General features: G+C 38.1%; 1 protein-coding gene across 17 annotated transcripts in view; it reads right to left on the bottom strand.

The window, feature by feature from the left end:
* Nucleotides 1-252: 252 nt before the first annotated feature.
* Nucleotides 253-22388, bottom strand: part of MYO9A (myosin IXA) — a 247598-nt gene continuing 225462 nt past the window's right edge. For all 17 annotated transcript variants that reach the window (XM_023552876.2, XM_064267321.1, XM_023552874.2 and 14 more), the window contains 3 exons: nt 4816-5018; nt 2570-2712; nt 253-1964 (listed from right to left, as the gene is read on the bottom strand). In XM_023552876.2, the coding sequence (XP_023408644.2) occupies nt 1501-1964; nt 2570-2712; nt 4816-5018 (810 nt within the window). In that variant the 3' untranslated portion in view covers nt 253-1500. The remainder of the gene's footprint in view (nt 1965-2569; nt 2713-4815; nt 5019-22388) is intronic.

Genomic DNA, 22388 nt, shown 5'->3' with positions numbered 1-22388 from the left:
GGAGACACCCAGTGGTGAAGAGGATGGTTCCTTATCCCTCAGTTCAGGGATGGGAGATCTCACCCTCCTGCTCAAGAGGCCCCTAATCTGTGGGAAGAAATTCCACGGGAAGGGGGGAATCACCAGGTTAAAAAGAAATACGCATACTATACATATATATTTACAGTAAACTTCAGTAACCAGAATATTAACAAAAATAGCTTCAAGTAGTCCTTGATTTTATTTTCATCTATTTAATACTGATGGTCTGAGGAAAAGATAAAAGATAGGTCATATTAAAAAACTTTTTTTTTTTTTTTTGGCAGCGTTCTGTAACACTTATTCATGCAATGTTATGTGTGAATGTTTTGGAGAAGGGACTAAATGGTCACATTATCTGTCTGAGTCTGTGGTGCAAACCCACCAGCAGATTAATAGGCTCATATGTGGTCTTCAGTTTTAATCTTTACAAAAAGAGAAAAACCTGGATGGATTAGGATGAACCCCCATGTTTAGGTTTAGGGGTCACCATATTTCTGGAACAGTTAAAAAAAATTGGACCTACGAGTCTCCAGCTTAGGAAGGGTCCACTAAGTGAAGTGGCACAAGGAAATGTAGAAGATTCACCCAAGGATCTTTCAAACACCAGGGCTGGAGACTGCTGTTTTTCAAAAAAGGGCCTTTTAGTACCTTTTATTTTTTTCCCCCCAACTACCAAAAAAAAAAAAAAAAAAGAAATACTGGACCAAGAAACATGAGAACAGTACGGCTAGTGAAACTTTAGCCCATGCAAGATACCTGGCAGGAACTAATAACCAGGAGTTAAACCAGCGCTGATTGTTATGACTTCAAGACATCATCAAAAAGCAAAACATGTACTCTCCTTCTTCACGTATAACCAGATGGCCGAGATGCTCTCTGACGGCTTCATGGAAACAACTGCTTTTTTACCTTCCCCAGAACATAACATGGAGTGTTGTTTTTCAAAAATCTTAAAATAGAGGGCTCAGGCTTTTTGTTATAAATCCTTGGAAAAAAATTATATTCATCCCAGTTCCTAACTATCCCAAAATAAACCCAAAGGCTTCTGCTTTCATGGTTAAGAAAGATTTAAATGTTTTCTTCAAATGTCAGAAATCAGTGGGTTCCTTAAGCCCACAATATCCCCCTCTCCCAGTTGAACGCCCACATCTGGGAAGGGAAAAGAGGGCTGGGAGAGGCAGCTACAAAGACCTCCACACCTGACCAAGACACACAGGCCCTAGGTTGGCTTTTGGTGAAATCTCATTTCAAATACAGCAGCCAAGCCAGAGCTGGCACCGACCCCAGCAGGCTTCAAAGAGGCCTTTCCCTTTCTGCAGGAGGCCTAGGGACTCGGCACACAAGGTCTTAGCTGCATGCCTGGGCAAGAGGCAGGACCACACTTAGGATGGGCTATTGTGGACGAGGTGATAAGAAGAGGCCCCAAAGATGAGATGTGTTTACCACTCTGTGGCTGTAAAGGGACACACATCTGCCAGTTCAGACCATAAACTCATTATTTCCAAAGAGAGCTGGCTGTTGGGCAGAGCTGCTATCTGAGTCCACAGTTTTCTTGCGGCCAGACATTACTGTTCCCTCTGGGGTCTCTTTGGTTTTCTGAGGTGAGTTTTTCACATTTTTTAATTTTTGTTTGCCCTTTTCAGGGTTGAATGTTCCTCTGCTAATGAATTGAGGCCTGTCTTCCAGGCATTTGGTCTGGCTCAATGGCCCTTCCATTCCCAGGGCCTCACCAGCTGAGGAAGCTCGGTAGAATGGAGATTTGGAATAAATTTGAAATCGTTTTCTGGTCCCGTGAGAAGATGCAGTGTTAGGTGGACATGAAGAAGAGACCAAAGAGTCCACTGAATCCAAAGAGTCTTGCTGCTTTTTTAGCTGCTTTCGCAACTTGCTTGAAGGTTCAGACTTGCCAGCTGCCTTCAGGGAGCTAAGGGCTAAGCTTCTCTCTAATGCAAAAAAGAGACCACAGCTGTAAGTGACAGTTCCCTCTGAAGCAAATCATCATGTAATGAAGAGGCCTTGCTGTTCATGTGTGAAGGCGGCTGGACTAAGATGTGGAGACTCCAGGCTGACCTACTCTGTGCAGAGTCACAACTCAAGAAGACCTCACCAAGCGTTTGTACGGATATCATTTCAGAATCAACTCTTAGGAAGTCGGGTGCTTGACTATGCCACTAGGCGAGGCCTAGAACTGTCATTATCATTTACAAAACTCCCAAGACATACAGTAAGTTCTATGTCTCCCTGACACATGCCAGCCATTTAAATACCTCCTTCAGTATAGCCCCATCTCACAGTGGGGCCCAACTCTTACTACCCACCCTTAGAAAATGATCATGGGTAAGACAACGTGTGTTGTGATATGGTGATATTACAGGAGAAAACATTAAACCAGAAAAATAGCTGGATGAATAGTTTATATGGAAGCTTCACAATGCCCAATATATATTTCAACTCCTTAGGATTCTGCCACTTTGTCACGTGAGGTCAGGGAATCCTCATTCATCCTTTGCAAAACAAATCTGGAGTCTGGTCTAATGTGTTCACTTACCTGATTTCTCAGAGATAACCCCTTCAGGCTCAATATTCAAATTTTCTGAGCTATCCGCAGTCCCAATGGAGGCCTCAGACTCAAGGGTTTCATCATCAGATGCACGGGGTTCCAGTATAAGCATTTCAAATGTTAGCTCCTCCCTGTAAGACACAGTCAGGAAACCATTAGCCTTTGACAGAAAGTGGTAGAATAGTAACAGGAAAAAAGATCCGCCATGAAAGCTGGGAATCTAAGTCGCAGGCAGTCACATTTCTTACTGCCCCTATCAAGGGTGGTGATAAGCTGTAAGCTAAGGTAACAGTGAAGGCTAAGACTACACTGAAATGAAAGACAGCAAAGGCTAGGACCAATAACAGAGGTGAGGGTGGGACGGGTGGGGAAAGACGCTGCAGCTGTAAGATCTTTTGGTAAAATGAACCCTGCACTAGGAGATCAGTGTTCTACTCTCACTCTCAACTCATTCAAAATACATCAGGAAAGTACGTTTCTCTCTCTGGACCTCAGCTTCCTCATCTACAAAAAGGATTCCTTCCAGCTCTAAAACTGTTTTCCATAAAACTTTACTAACTGCCTACATTCTATACTCTCTATCCTGACCACAGACAGGATGCTAGATGAAGAACAGTAAGTGATCTCTTCCATCCTTTGCAGCTTATGCCATCACCAGTCACAGCATTCTCTACTCCTCTTCATCACTGTCACCCACCTACCTCTCAGTCATGTCCCCATGTCCCTCAGGTCTTCAGTACTTGCTTCTAATCTTGCTTTCCCACTACCACCTGACATCACTTTGATGTCTTTCCATCAATATCTTTGTAAAAACACTTCAATTCCCTAACCCCAAAGTTCCTTTATGCCTTTAACTTTCAACAGCCTTTTTTTTTCTACTTAATATATAAGCAATTTTTCCCCATGGGCAGATCATTGAGCTTGTCTTACCTGGAAATATTAAAAAAAAAAAAAAAATCCAATACTCCACTCTCTGTCCATAATTTCCTTATCCTTCTAACTAGTACTCCCTCTTCACCAAGCTTCCTTCCTGCCAGAGCCTTCTTAGTTTCACTTCCATTCTGCCTAATTTCATGGACAATCTTTTCAAGGATCGTCTTACCAGCAACTCACTGCTACAGCTACAATTGCCATCAGCCATGTGCACTCATGCCTCCGAGACATGGCCCAGCCTTTTTCTGGAAAGACTTTGCCTGTTCTCAGCAAATTCCTACTCTTCCTTTAAGACCTCTGATACCATCTTCATCGAAGCTGAGTTAAATCCTTTCACCCTCTTTTCAGATCACTTTTACAGCAAAATAGCCAGCCCCTGGGCAATGTATACTACCTTTGCCTTATCATGTTCATCACAACTGAGCCCCAGTTGCTTTTTCAGCTTGCCCAAATTCCAGAATCAGTCCTGACAGGTGGAAGTACTTTAACAGCCTCCCCCCTCATGGATCACGCTCTCACACCTGGAATCCTGGGACTCAAGAATAAAAATCTTTTTAAGACTTTTTAAGAGACAGCATTGTCAACCAGAACTAGAACACATTACCTTCAGAGAGAACCATAAGATGTTCATATTATCCCCGAAGTGTAGTGTCACCCTACCACCCCACCCCTATCCCAGTGATGACGGAGGTCACAGAGATTCTTATTTGTCACTCTCTGAAATTGCAACCCATTTCCCTACCCAGTATCCCAGCACCCACTCTGCTTGTTGCCTTACCCTGACCATCAAGTTGGTGGTCCCACAGCCACACTGATCTTGAGATAATAACCTTCCTTCACAGAGTCGTAAAAAATGTCCATTCTTGAAATGGACTCTGTCTTAGCCTGGAAATGCTATTCCTCCTTTGGAAAACAAATCTGTTCGCTGAGGCTGGTCTCTGCCCTATTAGGATCTAGTACCTCATCTTGGATATCTATTACTGCTGCCAGCTGAATCCTGACTAAGTCTGACTTCCCACTTGGGTACCGTGTCCTCCTCCCAATCAGCCTCTCCAAAATCATCACTAAGGCAGCATCAGGTTTCCCAGCTCAGGGAGTTTCCTTTCCTGAGGTGACAACTTCCGCACTGCTGCCCGAGTACGGGCATCGTGTCTTTGTCTTCTCCACATCTCCTGTAACACCTGACAGAATGTTTGACACACGGAGGAGACTTTGTGAATATGGACAAATAAAGAAAGGATAGAAGGAAGGAAATGAAACCAGAAAATAACTTGAATCTCCTCTTCCCCCTGGAAACTTACTTCTCTTTCTGGAGGCTCTCAATCTGCTCGGTCAGCACTCTCTCCTCCTGTTGCATAGCTGCTTGCTGCTGTTCTGTGATGTCAGTCTCCACGGCTGCCTCACTAGTCAAGGCCTCTTCTGAGACATCAGACACGGAGGGCAACCGAACTACAACGGGAGAGGAAGGACTTGGATAGTTTCCTCGACGAATACGCCCCTTGCCCTGCAGAGAAAATCCGTGTTAGAAAGTAAATTGAGTGACTGCCATCAATTTTATGTGGCCCAGTTAGGAAAACAAGTGTACCTTCATCACATCAGGTGAATGGTAGGGAAAAATGTAAACATTCTGCAAAACTTAGGATATTTCGTGAAATCCCATCCATTGAACACATTTAGGTTAAGTATTTCTTGCAAGAGCCCTGGAAAATGGGCACTTAAGTGGGCGGGAGTGTAGGAACACCTGTGTACTAAGATTCTTTTACGCTGCATCCAGCCCAAACTAAACAGCCACATGTGCCTTTTTTAATTTAAAGTAATTCTGCAGTTGTACCAGCCACAGTTTAAGTGTTTCATAGCCACAGGTGGACTATCCTATTAGACAGTGCAGATACAGAACATGTCCATCACTGCAGATGGTTCTGGGGAACAGTACTGCTCTGTAACGTTAACCTTGGGATGAGCAAGGTTTCTGGGAAGACCGCAGCAACGTGTCCTGATACTGTTTTTTGTTTTTGTTTTGTTTTTTGGTGGGGGGATGTAGCTATTACTAGCACAGGGTGCTAGTGAGATATATTTTCTGAGAACTACTCAAGAAACTGCTATTCTTGAGATGGGGAAAAAAACAAACTCATTGCTTTTAAAATTGATTACGACTCCTGTTTCTGATAATGATAGATTAGGTATTTCAGATTAAATCTTCTACTAAGAACAACTGCACCAAATGTAAGAAAAATCAGTATATGCTTGAAGGCACTGGAGAACTAGCAAGGCAGACCAAGAGGAGGCTAGCCTAGCATTTAGGGCTGACCTCAATTTCAGAAAGTGTGGCTAAGAGTCTGAGATTTCCACAGACTATAGTAGGTGTTGACAAACTATGGCCTGTGGACGAAATCTGGACTAGTGCCTACAAATTAAGTAGTACTGGAAACATTCATGCTCATTCATTCACCTATTGCCTATGGCTGCTTTTGTGGAATAATGGCAGACTCAAATGTTGCGACAGAGATTGTATGGTCCACAAAGTGTAAAATATTTACTCTTTGGTCCATCACAGAAAAAGTCTGCTACTCCCTGGGGTAGACCTAGTGAAGGGTGGGTTGCTGCCTGGTAAAAACCCCTATGCTTGACGCTGGGTCCTGAAGGTTTGAATCTTAGGTATAAGGGTAAAACCGAAATTATAGCAGTCTTTGAAGTGGCAGTAGCCTAGCTTCAAGTCATTGGAATGGTTCAGAAAATTGTAATCACTAAAACTGGATTAAAGTAGTCCCAAATTGCTAGTGCTCTAGGACCCGGAAGAAAAAAAAATGAAAATATTCTTTGGAAGAAAGTTAACATCATCCTAGGCCCCAAAATATCTGTACAAATAATTTTTTAAATACTCTGACACACGAAGATAACCAAGCACATAAGGAGACAAGACAAGGTGAATGAGAACCAATAAAAACAATAGGAAATAGAAACCTTCAATGATTCCAGATATTGTGGCTTTTAGACAGACTTAAAAATCACCATGCTGAACGAAACAGTAAGACATAGCTAAAATTTTGGCAAAGAACTGGAAACTATTTTAAAAAATGACACAGCAGATTTGAAAAAGAACTAAAGAGAAATTCTAGACTGGAAATATAACATCATCAAGATTATGAATAATGTCAAATATCATTTTAGATGCAAAAGAAGAAAGAATTAGTGGGTTAGACATTAGATCAGAAGAAAATATCCAGAACAAAGCACAGAGAAGTGAAAAAATTCAGAAAAGGAGGTGAAAGACAAAGTAGACAGAAAAGAAAGGTCTACCATGCTTAATTGTAATACCCGGGGAGGAGTGAGAACCTATTGAAGAAATATTTGAAGAGACAATGGCAGAGCATTTTCCAAAACCAAGAAAAAGATTTCAACCTACAGAGTTAAGAAAGCCTACATCCCTTAAGAAGGATAAATAAAGGAGCAACAATTAAACTCAATACTTATTTCTCAACAGAAACAATGGAACCGGAAAACAAATATTTTCTCAAAGTGATAAAAGGAAAAAGTAAGTGCCAATCTATAATTCTATACATAGCAAAAAACACCCTTCAAGAATGAAGCTGTTCATCTCAAAGCCAACTCTTTGGACAGGGATTGGACTGGACTATGGGATAGAAAATGATACTGGTGAAGAGTGAGCTTCTTGGGTCAAGTAGACACATGAGAGACTATGTGGGCGGCTCCTGTCTGGAGGAGAGGATGAGAGGGCAGAGGGGGTCAGAAGCTGGCCGAATGGACACAAAAAATGACAGTGGAGGGAAGGAGTGTGCTGTCCCATTAGGGGGAGAGCAACTAGGAATATATAGCAAGGTGTATATAAATTTTTTAATGAAGGTCTGACTTGACTTGTAAACTTTCACTTAAAGCACAATAAAAATTAAAAAAAAAAAAAAGAATGAAGGTGTTCGACCCCATCTACTCTGAGACCAGAAGAACTAGATGGTGCCCAGCTACCATTACTGACAGTTCTGATCAGGGCCACATCAGATGGATCCTTACTGAATGGGAGAAAAATGTGGAAGGGAACTCAAGTTATTAAAAAGTTCAGACTTACTGGACGGGTTGAGACTAGAGGACTCCCCAAGACTATTGCCCTGAGATACAATTTAAACCTTAAGCCAAAATTATTCCTTGAGGTCACTTGTTAGCTAAATAATGGACTGGATTGTAAAATGAAGGTATCACCCGTGAGTGATGAGCTTCCTTAAAAAAAAAAAAAAAAAAAAATCAACAATAGAAGACCAAATAGTCAAAAATTACTCTAAAGCAAAGGTGAGAAGACAAGGCGGCAGGGAAACTAGAGTACTGGAAATGATATAACTGGAACAGATGAATGAGAGTAATGACAAATTGTGAAAAATGTAACCAGTAACACTGAATAATTTGTGCAGAAATTGTTAAATGGGAATCTAATTTGCTGTGTAAACGCTCACCTTAAACACGATAAAATATTTAAAAGAATGAAGGTACAATAACGACATTTTCTGGCAAACTAAGACAAAGAATCTGTCACCACCAGACCAGCATTAAATAAAATACTACAGATAAGATTTAAATGACCCAAGAAGAAAAGTCAGAGATGCAGGGAGAAATGAAGAGTAATGAAAATGGTAACTATGTAAGTCTAAATGAATTCTGACTGCATAAAACATAGTAATAATGACATGCTGGATTTAAAGTATACAACAACAATAGCAACTAAGTCAGGAAGAAGATATAGCTAAAGCATATTAAAGTCCTTGCTTTACATGGGAAGAGGAATGAAAGCACATTAAGAATAGACTTTGCGAGGTCATAGACTCATGTTGTAATCTCTACGTTGACTACTAAGAGAATGTAAAACTCCTAAACAGAAGAAAAAATGGAATAAAAAAAATAAAAGGCAAGGAAAAAAAAAGCAAGGAGGAAAAGGAAAATATATCAGGTAGGATAAATAAATAAAAAGCACATAATAAAACAGCAGATTTAAAACCAAATGTATTGGTGATTACATTTAATACAAATAGATGAAATGCTCCAGTTAAAATCTGAGGATTGTCAGACTGTATTTAGAAAACCCAACCATATGCTGTTTACAAGGGACACATATAAAACAGAATTCAGAAAGGCTGAAAACAAAAGGATGGAAATAAAATATACTAAAAAGTAGTAATCAAGAGAACCCGTGGTTAAGGTAGCTCAGGCTGCTAACCAAAAGGTCAGCAGTTGGAATCTACCAGCTGCTCCTTGGAAACCCTATGGGGCAGTCCTGTAGGGTCACTAGGAGTCAGAATCAACTTGAAGGCAATAGGTTTGATTTTTTTGGTTGGAACATCAATTCCAGCCAAAGTAGACTTTAAGGTAAGAAGAGTTACCTGCGATGAAGAGGAATATTTCACAAGGATAAAAGGTTCAAATTAGGAAAAAGACATTACATTTCCAAATTTCTAAGTACCTCAGAATGGCTTAAAAAGAATTAAAGTTAAAAAATGACAGAACTATTCAAAGAAACAGACAAAGCTATAATCAGCACTGAGAGAATAAGCATGCACAATCAGTATAGATATGGAACTGAACAACTTAACATCAGTAATCTAATATACATAGAATTCAGTATCCAACAACTACAGAATACGCATTATTTGAAAGCACATACAACAAGGCAACAAATTTCTAAGGACTGAAATACTTTATTTCATTACTAAAATAACTTAAAATAATATTTATGGTGGTACAATTACAAAGAAATAACCAAAAATCTCCATATATTCAGAAATTAAGAAATAGATTTAAAAAAAAACTCATGGTCAAAGATGAAATCACAACAAAAATTAGAAACTATTTTTAACTAAATGATAATATCAAAACCTGTAGGATACAGTTTAAGCTCCGCCTACCTATAGAAATCAGGGCCCATGGAAGCAGCAGTCAAGAAATCAAACGATGCATTACACTAGGCCAATTCGCTGCAAAAGACCTCTTCAAAGTGTTAAAAAAACAAAGATCTCACTTAAAGGTGCACCTGACCCAAGCCATGGTGTCTTCAGTTGCCTCATATGCATATGGAAGCTGGACAATGAATAAAGAAGACCAAAGAAGAATTGATGCCTTTGAAATGTGGTATTGGCGAAGAATACTGAACATACCATAGACTGCTAGAAGAACGAACAAATCTGTCTTGGAAGAAGTACAGCCAGAATGCTCCTTAGAAGCAAGGATGGCAAGACTTTGTCTCACATACTTTGGACATGTTATCAAGTGGTACCAGTCTCTGGAGAAGGACATCATGCTTGGTAAAGCAGAGGGTCAGCAAAAAGAAGACCCTTAAGAGATGGACTGACACAGTGGCTGCGACAATGGGCTCAAGTATAACAATTTTAAGGATGGCGCAGGACAGGACAGTGTTTCATTCTGTTGTACGCAGGGTCACTATGAGTCAGAATCGACTTGACGGCACCTAACAACACAACGCCTATAGAAAAAGTTACAGCCTCAAATGCATATATTAAAAAAGAAAAAAGGTTAAAAATTAAAGAGGTAAGCATCTATTTCAAGAAATTAGATAACAACAAAAGAAACCCAAGGAAGAAAAAAGAAATAAAGATAAGAACAAACATTACAAAAAAGAGGCTCAATGGCAAAATATGGGTCTTGAAAAGACTAATATATTTAAAATCCTAGCAAGACTGATGAAGGAAAAAAGAGAGAAGGCAAAAATAACCAATGACAGGAATGCAAGAGCCCTGGTGGTGCAGTGGTTAAACACTCGGCTGTTACCTGAGAGGTTGGTAGTTCAAACCTACCAGCCACTGTGCAGGAGAAATATGTGGCAGTCTCCTTTCATAAAGATTATAGCCTCAGAAACCCTACGGGGCAGTTCTACTCTGTCCTGTTGGGTCACTAAGAGTCAGAATCAACTCGATGGCTAAGGGTTTGGTTTTTGGTTTTGGCAGGAATGCAAAAGTGGACATTGCTACAAATCTTACAGACATGAAAAGGATAAGAGGATACTATGAATAACTTTAGGACAAGTCTGAAACTTTGGACAAAACAAAAATTTCTACAAAAATCCAACTAATACTACCGAAGAAAAAATTAAAAAATCGGAATAATCTTATATTTATTAAGGAAACTGAATCTATAATTAAAACCATTTCAGATAGAAATCTCTATACCTAGATGATTCCACTGGCAAACAAGAAGAAATAACACAAATTAAAAAAAAGACTATTTCCCAAGGCCAGCATAACCTTGATACCAAAGTATGACAAGGACATTAAAAGGAAGGACTATTATAGGACAATTTTACTCATAAACACAGGTGCAAAAGTCTTTAAAAAATGTACCGAAACCTAAATCAATCAATACACTTAAAAAGGATATCTCATGACTAAGTTGGATTTATTGCGATAATATAATGATGGTTTAACGTTAGAAATTCACTCTTTATAATGTGTCACATCACTAAAATAAAAGTCTCACGAACATCTCAATACATGCAGTAAAGGCATTTCATAAAATTCAACACTGCATCAAGATAACAACTCTTAGGAAACCAGGAATATGAACCATAATCTCATAAAGTAGCTACAAAAAAAAAAAAATCTGTAGCAAACATCCTACTTTGTGGTAAATGGCTGAATGCTTTCCCTTTGAGGTTGGGAACATGCCAAGAATGGTCCCTATCTCCACTTTCATTCAACATTGTAAGGAGGTTCTAGCTAATACAAGAAAAAGCAATGAAAACTGTAAGGTCTATAAATGAACATATGAAACTGTTATTATTCATGAACAATTATTCATGAACAAATTACACTATAGTAATTTTATAGTAATTACAGTAGTAGAAATAGTAGATCCAAAAAAACTACAGAAAAATTATTAGAATAATTGAGTTCTGCAGGGTTGCTCAATGTAAGGTCAAAAATACCAAAATCAATTGTATTTTTATAAAACAAACAAAATATAAATTTAAAAATGATACCATTTATATTAACAAATATTAAATTCCTAGTAGTAATTCAAACTCAAGATATGTAAGATCTCTACATGCAAAACTATAAAACAGGAGAAGTTAATAATCTAAAGAATGAAGAGATACATCATGTTCACAGACAGGAAGAATAAATACTGTAAAAATGTCAATTTCCCGTAACTTATAGATTCAATGCAATCTCAATAAAAACCCCACGAGAGTTTTTGTGAAGCCTATTCTATAACTTATATAGAAACCTAACAGTTGACAACTGTCAAGGCACTACACAAGAACAAGGTAGGATGACTTGTTCTACACCAGGTAACATTTTTAGAACACTACAGTAATTAAAATAGTGTGGTATTGGTACAAAGACAGTCAAAATAAAAACCTCAGAAAAAAACTCAAACATATACATTCTTAATTTATAACACAGTGGGGAGCATGGAAAGGGTGCTTTTTCAACAGATAAAAAAAACTGGATATCCATATGGAAATATAAAAATTTGACCATTCCTATATTATACCAGAAATTGTTTTCAGGTGGACTCTATATCCAAATATGAAAGGCAAAACAATATGGCTTTTAGAAGACAACAAAGATTATCTTCATAACCTCAAGTATTAAATTCTTAAACATGACCCCAGAAAGTACTAGCCCTAAAGTGAAAGACTAATAAATTTGTCTACATTACAGTTAAGAACTTCTGTTCATCAAAAGACACCTTTAATAGAATAAAAAGGCAAACCACAGAGTGGAAGAAGATATTTGCAATATAAAAAAATAAGTAACCAGTAACGGCTTTATATCCAGAATTCATAAAGAGTGCCTACAAAAAAAAAAAAAAAAAAAATTTTTTTTACAGATATCCGAAAAAGGCAACCAATCCAATTAGAAAAACGGGCAAGAACTTTGAACTGGCCCTTCTGAAGAGTGGGTATCCAAATGGTCAATATGTTTATGAAAAGGCGCTTAATCTTAGTAGATGCACAGCACAGAAGGGCAAATTAAAACCAAAATGATTTACCTAACAGAATGGCTAAAATAAGGGAACGTGACAATAGTGGAGCAATTGGGGACTCTTATACACTGCTAGTGTAGTACAATCATTTTGGGGAAAAAAATGTCTGGCATTATCTACTAAAGTTGAAGGTATGCATATCCTATGAGCCTGCAATTCCCCTCCTACGAATATCTCCAACAAAAATGTATGTTTATCAAAAACACATGTATAAGAATGTTCATAACAGCACTATTCATAATTCCCCAGAACACAATCCAAATTGTGATATACACATTCACAGGAATATTACATAGTAATGAAAATGAGCTACAACTAAACACAATATGGATAAGTCTTATACCCATAAGGTTGAGTGAAATAAGTCAGACACAAAACATGTTATATGATTCCATGTATATAAAGTTCAAAAACAGGCAGAACAAAACTATAGTGCTCAGAGATTCATACTTTGGTGGCAAAACAACAAAGAAAACAAAGTGATTAACATAAAAATTAGGTTATTGCTTACCTTGGTGGGGGTGGGGGAGAGGATTGTGATTGGAAAGGGAAAGGGGAGGCCTTCCGGGGGGGCTGGCAAGGTCCTATTTCTTGGCTTAGGGGTGGTATATGGCTGTTCACTTTATTCATTATGCTATACATTTATGTTTCTACTTTTCTCTATATGTTGTACTTTACAATAAAGACTTTGAAAGAGCTCCTTTTCAAAGTTAGCCATTTACACAGCTATTTTACTAATGTCCTTTGACTAGCAGGTGACAATAAACTGACAGATTTCTGAGTTGATTCTGGGAAGTAAGACGGGAGACATGCCGTCTCTGAAGCTGCTGGCCTACCCCAGGTGATGAGGTAAAGGTTGGAGGGCAGTTATTAGGGCATTGAGGCTAACTCATCCAAAACTCCGCCAGGCGCTCCTTGGAAACTCTATGGGGCAGTTCTACTCTGTCCTATAGGGTCGCTGTGAGTCGGAATCGACTCAACAGCACTGGGTTTGGTTTTTTTATTTTTATCCAAAACTAAAACAAGCAACGGGATGAAAATCAGAAGGATTAGATTGCTACTCCACTTTTAGTTCTAAGGTCAAGAAGTAAAGAATATATTAAGAAAAGGGCCCTTAAAACAGAAAATCAGTCTGCAAATTTAACAAAGGATGACTCAGGAGAAGATGGCACCGTGGGATGGAGGCGGAGAACAAGGTTTGGATTAACATCAACAGTGCCATCACAATAAAAACCCACCGCCCAATATGACTGGGCAGGCTCACTTTATAAATTCCAGAGGCCTTCTCAGTACATTTGATCTTGACTATTTACAGTGAAGTCAAATGAGTAGCAAAATTTAACATGATATAAAAGCCTCAGAGAGTTGGAAAATCTGAGCTGATTCCTAGTATCCACTTCCTAGTAGTCAATAAAAGGGTTGCCTTTCTTCAGTGTTAGCACTGTCACCTAGCCACCTAAGTATGTCACCATGGATTAGGTGAAGAAAATCAAACAGGCTCTACAGGTCTGGTCTCTTTTAAGAAAGTAAGCATTAGACAAAAGATGAAGGAAAAGATGACATTCCTAGAGCCCGGAGTTCTCTTACAAAGCTCAAAGACCGTCATTTCTTAAAGAGTTGTTTACACAGAGCTTTTAGAAGCATGGATACATTGTCCTAAAAACAGTAAATAAACTTGTATACTACAGGTTTTAAAAATGAATACACCAATTTATTAACAGTAGTTTCTGACATGGTAGGATTATGAATACTGTACTTTCCAATTTTCAAAAAAGAAGGGCATGAATTGGTTTTCTTTTGCAAAATGGGATTTTTTTCAGATCAATGTTTACTGTATATTCTTGATCAGTGGTTTTACCCATAACTCCTTCTGCACCATCAGTGCAAATGGCAGCACAGTGAAAAGACACTTTCTCAGCATTATCATAAAAATAGATTTGACTTTGTGGACTCCCTGAAAAGGGTCTGTGGATAACTTTCCGAAGTGGATTATAGTATTCTTTGCTCATTTTTGATTGGATAGTTGGCCTTTCTCCTATTTATTTATAGGAGCAGCTCCTTGTTTATTAGGGAAAATGAGATTTTATGACGTGATTTATAAATTTTTCTCATGGTGTGTTTCCCTTTTGCCTTGCTTATGGTTATTTCTGTCATGCAGTAATACTTTTTAAAAATTACTGATTTTTATGTGGTTGAAGCTTTAATAGTTTTCATGTAATAGAAAATCCTTCTCTACTCCAAGGTTACAGTATTTTTTCCTATCATAATAGGGACTTTATTGGTTTTGATTGATCACAGACCTTATGAACTACTTGTATCCAATTCTTAATGCAAATATGGAAAAATCTTTAAAGCTATATTGTAATCCTTTTCTGAATAGTTATTTCTGTGACTTCCCAACTTTAGAAGAAAATTGTTATTAAAATGAAGATACCAACTATAATTATCTTCAAATGTTAATAATTGTTAAGTGTAAAGTCTCACTAATTCACAATACCATATACGGTAAATACTGAAATTTCCAATCCCTCACAGCACATTAACAAAGTTATTAGGAAAAACCGGACTGCCGCTACCAAAGACGTCACAGACAGCACAGTAATTCTGAGAGCGCCACGGTCCAGGAGCAGTTTAAGACATTATTATGCTTATAGAAAACTACTCTGCACAGAAAATAAACTAGCACTTGATTTCACCTCTTCAAAACAGGAGGTGGAAGGGTTCCCTTTCTCTTGTTCTTGTTGTTATAAGTTGCCGTAGAGTCAGCCCACCTTCTTTAAAAAAAAAAAAATTTTTAGAGCTATAAAAAGGTTGCATTTACAAAAGAGTTGATATAAAAAATTTATCTGGATTGTTCAAGAAGTGAAACACAGGAACCCCTGACTTGGTAAATAATATTAATTACACTTAGCATCTTTGTCTCCTGCTCCAGGTTTTTAGTTTCTCTGTTTTTTGAGGATAAGTGTTCTTTAAGTTTCTTGGTTAACCACTTTTCTTCTTGCTCCCTTTTTCCCTTTTATGTGCCTTTCCTTTTTTTTTTTTTTTTTTAAGATTTATCCATTTTTGCCACCTTTTTTGCTTGGTTTCAACTTTTGCAGGAACAGGTTTAGCTGATAACCTTGCTGATTTCCTCTCGGACTCTTCCATAACTGCCCTTTTCGCTGCAACGAACTTTCCGTTAGGCGTTTTTTATGGCAGAGGGTGAGATGCCTGAGTGCCTGCAGGTGCAGCACTGTGAGAGGCTCTGCAAAGCCTGAGCTATACTTCTAATGCTTTTATTTTCACAGTCTTTGATTCATTGGGATCAATTTGTTATTTGTTTTTTTCCCCACATGGCTACTATCCGTTTCTCTCACACTATTTATTGAATAATATACCCCTGAAAATATCATTCACTTTAATGCTTTATAATCAGGTTATTTTTCTTTTCTAGGATTTTTCTACTCATTCTACTTCTTTATTTTCTTATGAATTTTCGTATCAACTTGTCAAGGTTCTCTCCAAAATTCTTTTGCTATTTTTATTAAGATCACATTGTAGGTAAAGGGTTATAAAACTCTCCCCTTCCATATGAAAATTTAATCTTTGGTCAGCTTTCTAGCTCAGAACCCCTGGAAACTGGATAAAGGTCACATGTAAATTATGTTACTAGGCAACATGGCCTGTGGTAAAAATTACCTTGACTGGTAAATTACACAGGGACAAAGAACTAAAAATAAATTATAAATACCAGGTAGGAAGCCATAAAGTTGGATGTCCTTGAGTATGAGTTTTGTAACTGGACACATCCCTTGCAGGGACCCAGAAACTATGTCTACAGAACTGTTACAAGAGATATTGACTCCTATGGGAGGCATGAAACTTACAAAGCAGAATGGTTCCTGTTTCTACCAGATGTGTATCTCTTCTTCTTGCACCTGAGCCGTCATTTAGAGGTCAACAATAACTCCCTAATGGCTGTGTGGCACCATGCATTGATGCAAGAACTCTGGCAAAATAGGAAGGCCTATGCTGTCTGCTGGCATGCTGTGTTTCCTGTCCCATATCTTTCTAAGTGATTTTGATGCCAAGCGTAGTCCACGGTAGTCTTAAGAGTCTGAACGTTTAGTCGAGCCTCAGAAGACCTCTTCTTTCCACCCTGGTAAGCACTGGAACAATAAATGAATGGACTTAGGGAGAAGTGACACTTGGATAAAATTTCGTCTTCTGTTTCAAATGCATTTGTTTGAATCTTCTTTTGTAATATTTGGGATTTTACAGCTTTCTTGGTATATCTTCCACATTTCTTGGTAAGTGTATTCCTTGGTTATTTTATGTTGCAGCTTTGAGAGTGTGTGTGCACACGCTAATACAAACGGGTATTTTTCCACTGTTTTGTCAAACTGGTTATCTGTATATATAAAAGTTACTGTTAATTGTACCCAGACATCCTACTGAATATCCATAATCTGTTATAGTTTATTTGATTTTCCGTAGTTCCATATGTATACAATCATAGTAACGGAAACAGTGATCTTTACCTCTTTTGTATTTTATACCTGATCCCTTTTTCTTATCTAATTGCATTAGCTAGTATCTCCAGATCAATGTCAAATAACAGTTGTTAAGGCAAATGAACACCCTTGCCTTGCTCCTGATTTGAATGGGAATGCTTACAGTATTTCCCCATTAAGCAAGATGTTGGCTTTTAGGTTGAGACAGACATATTTTATTGGGCTAAGAGACTACAGACAGACCCCTATTCTATTAAGAATATTTTTTATAAGGAATGCCTATAGAATTATATCAAATAATGATTTTTTTCTCCACAGATCAATTAATATAGTGAATTATTAATAGATATCCTAATAATGAAATCATCTTTGCTTTCCCAGATTATATCCCACTTGGTCAACATTCATTTTTACGGGCTACTAAATTCTGTTTGCCAATATTTTAACTTAGGATTTTTACATAAATATTCATAGATGAGGCAGGTTTCATCAAGCTTTTACAGAACATAGTATTCACAATGTTCCAAGTGCTGTTCTTAGGGCTTTACAAATATTAGCTCACTTAATCCTGTGAGGGTGGTACTATTATTAACCCCAACTTACACATGAAAAAACTGAGGCACAGAGATTAAATGACTTGACCCACAACACAAGAACTAGTAAAACAGAACTGGGATTTAATCCTAAAAGTCTAGTTCAGAGCCCATGCTGTGCTCTGCTGCCTTTAATATTTTTGTGTAATTTTTATTATTTTTTCTTTGGGGGGAGAAGGAGTTAATGTTATACTCATTGCATTAAAATGGTCTCCTCTCTTCTTATTCCACCCTGGAACAGCTTAAATTTTATTGTAATTATTTGTTCTTTAAAGGGCTGGAAAAATTCCTCTGTGAAACCATTTATGTTTGGTGTTTATATAGGAGGAAGCTCTTAGACAATTTTCTCTATTTCTCTTTGGTAACTGGCCTGTTTATATTCTCTTTCTTCAGGAGGAAGTTTTGGTAAATTTTCCCTGAAAATTTTTCATTTTCAAATTTATTTCAGAGTTGAACAGAGTTTTAGTAGCCATCTTCCAAGACGGCCCCTAATGATTCTCACATGTTGGTATTCATACCCTTGTAGAATCCCCTCCTGCCCTGAATAGGGCTGACTTATGTAGTTACTGTAGAAATGATGGTGTGTGATTACTGGGGCTACGTTATAAAAGATACTAGCTTCCACCTTTTTCTTTCTTGGATCACTTTCTCTGGAAGAAACCGCTACCATATCATTTGGATACTCACGGAACAAAGGCCTCCTGCCAACAGCAAGCACCAACAAGCCAGCAATGTGAATAAGCCATTTTGAAAACAAAGTCCTAAGCTCCAGCAACCCTTTCAGATAAATACAACTCGAGAGAACACCTTGACTATAAGCTCATAAGAAACCCTTCCAGAACCAACCAGATAAGCTACTCCTAAATTCCTAACCCAAAACACTGTGAAATAATGTGTATTATTTTAAGCCATTAAGTTTTGGGGTAATTTGTTATACAGCAATAAATAATACAACAGAAGTCTCTTATGACTCTAAATTTCCACTGTTATCCTTAATTCTTCCCTTATTTCTTATTTGTGTAATTTGTGCCTTCTCCATTTTTTCTTAATTAGATTAATGATATGCTTTTTCAAAGAACCATTTTTTTTCTAATTTATCTCCTGATTTAATCTTCATTATTTCCTTCCTTTTGATTCCCTTAAGTTCATCTTGTTGTTTTACTTCTAATCTCTTGATTTAGATGTCTATTTTTTTTCTCATTTGTTTTTAATGTGATAAAATTTTCCTTGAACAGTGCTCTAGCTATATATCTTACAGACTCAGATATATAATGTTTTTATTGTAGTTTTTTAGTTACTAGATGTTATGGATTGACTTGTGTCCCTCCAAAATGGGTGTCAACTTGGCTAGTCCATTATTGCGATTGTCCTCCATTTTGTTATCTCATGTGATTTTCCTATGTGTTGTATATCCTTTCTCTATGAGTTAATGAGGTGTGATTAGCGCAGTTATGTTAATGAGTCAGGACTCAATCTACAAGATTAAGTTGTGTTTTAAGTCAATCTCTTTTGAGATGTAAAAGAAAGAAGTGAGCAGAGACATGCGGACCTCAACTACCAAGAAAGTAGTGCCAAAAGAAGAGCTCGTATTTTGGACCCAGGGTTCCTGCGCTGAGAAGTCCCCAGACCAGGGGAAGCTTGACAATAAGGACCTCCCCCAGAGCTGACAGAAAGAGAAAGCTTTCCCCTGGAGCTGGCCCCCTGAATTTAGACTTCCAATCTCCAAGACTGTGAGAGAATAAATTTCTCTTTGTTAAAGCCATCCGTTTGTGGTATTTCTGTTATAGCAGCAGAAGATAACTAAGACGCCTGATAATTTGTTTGTTGTTGTTAGATGCTGTCGAGTCTATTTTTGATTCAGAGTGACTCCATGTGACAGAGTAGAACTGCCCTTAGAGTTTTTTAGGCTGTAATCTTTAGGGAAGCAAGACTGCCAGCTCTTTCTCCTGCGAAGCTGCTGGGTAGTTTCGAACCCACCAACTTTTTGGTTAGCAGCAAAGCACTTAACCGTTGCGCCACCAGCGGTCCTTAATTTCACCTTAGATTTCCTCTTTGGCTTTTGAGATTTTTCTTGTGGCCTGATTTTTGAGACTATTCCACTGAGTTGCAGAGTTACGTGTATACATACATAAGATCAACCTTTTTAATTATGCCATTTAAAGCAATCATTTTAAACTATCTTTTTCTGGGACCAATTATTCCCTGAAAATGAGGGCAGTCTGTGGTTAAAAATAAAACTCCTCTCCAGCCCTCAACAGCTGGCCCTGCAATTTGAGGATACTCTTCAAGTACACTCATTCCAAATCCTGAAGGAGATCTAGGGTAAAATTTTTATTTTTTTCGCTGAAAAATAGTAACTAACATCAGCTCCCATTCCCTATCATAAATATAAGACATACAGCACCAAAGCTTACAATAAGAGCTACCAAAAAAACAAACCCATTGCCATCAAGTAAAAGCTAAGATGAGACCCCGTGAGTCCTGGGCTTTCCTCCATGGCCTCACAGTGCTAATTACACAGTATGCTTCAAAAACAAGTTGATTTTGATTTAACTTAAGTCTCCCTTTTACATATCCAAGTTTCTCACCATTCTGAACTACATGCCTGCACTGAGAAGTCCCCAGACCAGGGGAAGCTTGACAATAAGAACCTCCCCCAGAGCCGACAGAAGATATCCTCTGAATGGTAATCCTCAGTTGAGCCCCACATTTCCATTTTCTGCTAAGACTTAAGGCGATAACAATGAAGGGGAGTAGAGGGTACACCATATGTGTTAAAATGAATAAGGCCTACGAGGAGAGTTTTTACACCTTCTGAAAACACTATAAGGCTCATAAAGCAGAAAGGATGCAGGAAGCTGTGCTGAAGCATGTTCAATGGTGCACAAAAAACTGATACTGTGAATCAAAGTAAGCCTGCGAGAAATTAGAAACTAGCTTCTTAAAAGTCCAATGTACATTAGTTATTATGCAAAAAGTGCTAGTAAACAAAACAACCCAGTTGCTGTTGATTCAATTCCAACTCATGGAGACCTCATGTGTTTTAGAGTACAACTAGGCGCCAAAGGGTTTTCAGCAGCTATTTCTTAGGAAGTAGATTACCATCTAGTACAAAGTTTCAAATCTGAATTTAAAAAGAAAAAAGGCACTACAAGGGTTAGTTGAGGCTATTTAACATTCATTCAACTTTCAGAATATAAATACTCCTTCTACCAGCAAAAATACATAAAGAGTCAGTATCATTCATCCTTGTCTAACTTTTGCACTTTATATCTCTAAACACATGAACTCCCTGATCACTGTCTACAAACTCTCTTCACCTTCTCTCTCTCACATATAACCCTGTGCCTCCTTAGACCAGAGCTGTTATTGTCCATTCACCCAAGTTGATTCTGCTGACTCACGGCGATCCCACGTTTTGCAGGATAGAACTGTTCCATGCCAGGCCTTTTCCGAGGCGTCTCTGGGTAGTTTAGAATCACCAACTTTTCAGCTAGTAGTAGAGTGCTTAACCATTTGCACCACCCAGGGACTCCTAGTAATCCTTATATTTTCTTACTTCCCACCCTCTGCCTTTCATTTCCCTAATAACCTGACTCTCTCTCTCAGGTCTCCTTTACCAGATATTACTCTAGCTCTTCCATTCCTATGGAATTTTGTCTATTAGAATTTCCTACATAATTTTTCTTCCTGTTTGTCAGCATCTGAGAGATGAGAAAATTCCAAGGCTTTGAAAAAGATGCTTCTTTCACAAAGACTAAGGAATTATTTCCTACTGTCCATCTGCCTATGCTCCCAAAAATCTCCTGTCCCTAATCCTTCCCACCATTGGCCCTACATGCTTCCTGCTGAAAGGCAGGTCTTTCCTCAGGTGCAAGTAATACCACCTGGATACCACAATGCTTTCTGGGAGGGGTTTGCGGAAAAGAAAAAGAGTAGGGGGCTGGTTACAGTTTATCAAAGATAACATTTCTCTGAATCTGTATGGCAGGTCACCTGAATGTGAATGGTAGACTTAGACACCATGAGGAAATGATAGGCCCCTTTGCTGGAGTCAAAGAAGTCCACACTATAAATCTCTCTGTTCTTTCCTTTGGAGCTTAAAGCTACCACTTTTTGGCTGATTCTTGGCTTTCCAATTATTAATACTTAACTTTTGAGGGGGCAGTAGGTTGGCTTCTTTCAGGGTAGTCAATTGCACAGCTTCACCCCGCAGATGTATTTATCAACATTAATACAGAATTGCAGATATGCCAATAGAGACGTGCAGATAAGTTCTTTAACAAGGCTAAATATAAAAAACCAAAAAATAAACCCGTTGCTGTCAAGTCGATTCTAATTCATAGCGACCCTACAGGACAAAGTAGAACTGCCTCAGAGTTTCCAAGGAGTGGCTGGTAGATTTGACGTGCTGACGTTTTTGGCTAGCAGGCAAGCTCTTAACCACTGTACCACCAGGGCTCCTTTAACAAGGCTAGATGATACAAAATTCACAGGTACTGCCAACCAGCAGGAATATGCTGAAAATATTTAGAGCGATTTTGAAACCCCAGACCAAGTAAACAAAGTAGCAACTGATACTACTTTAAAAATCAGAATGCTATTTCTAAAATGTCTTTCTTAGAACATTTGTTCGACTAGGTACAGTACGAAGAAAAGCACTCCATGGTCAAAGTTTTCAAAGTGCTAGACATTATATCTCAAAAGTTGTTTGGCTATAGAAACTTTTGTGTGTAATATCAATCGAGAGGATAATTTGAGGGAATTTTACAGATTCATAAAACT

The sequence above is a fragment of the Loxodonta africana genome, chromosome 13 (genome assembly GCF_030014295.1).
Source record: "Loxodonta africana isolate mLoxAfr1 chromosome 13, mLoxAfr1.hap2, whole genome shotgun sequence".
Taxonomy (NCBI): domain Eukaryota; kingdom Metazoa; phylum Chordata; class Mammalia; order Proboscidea; family Elephantidae; genus Loxodonta; species Loxodonta africana.
The sequence above is the reverse complement of the archived record's forward strand: the minus strand, read 5'-3'. Positions and strand labels throughout refer to the sequence as shown.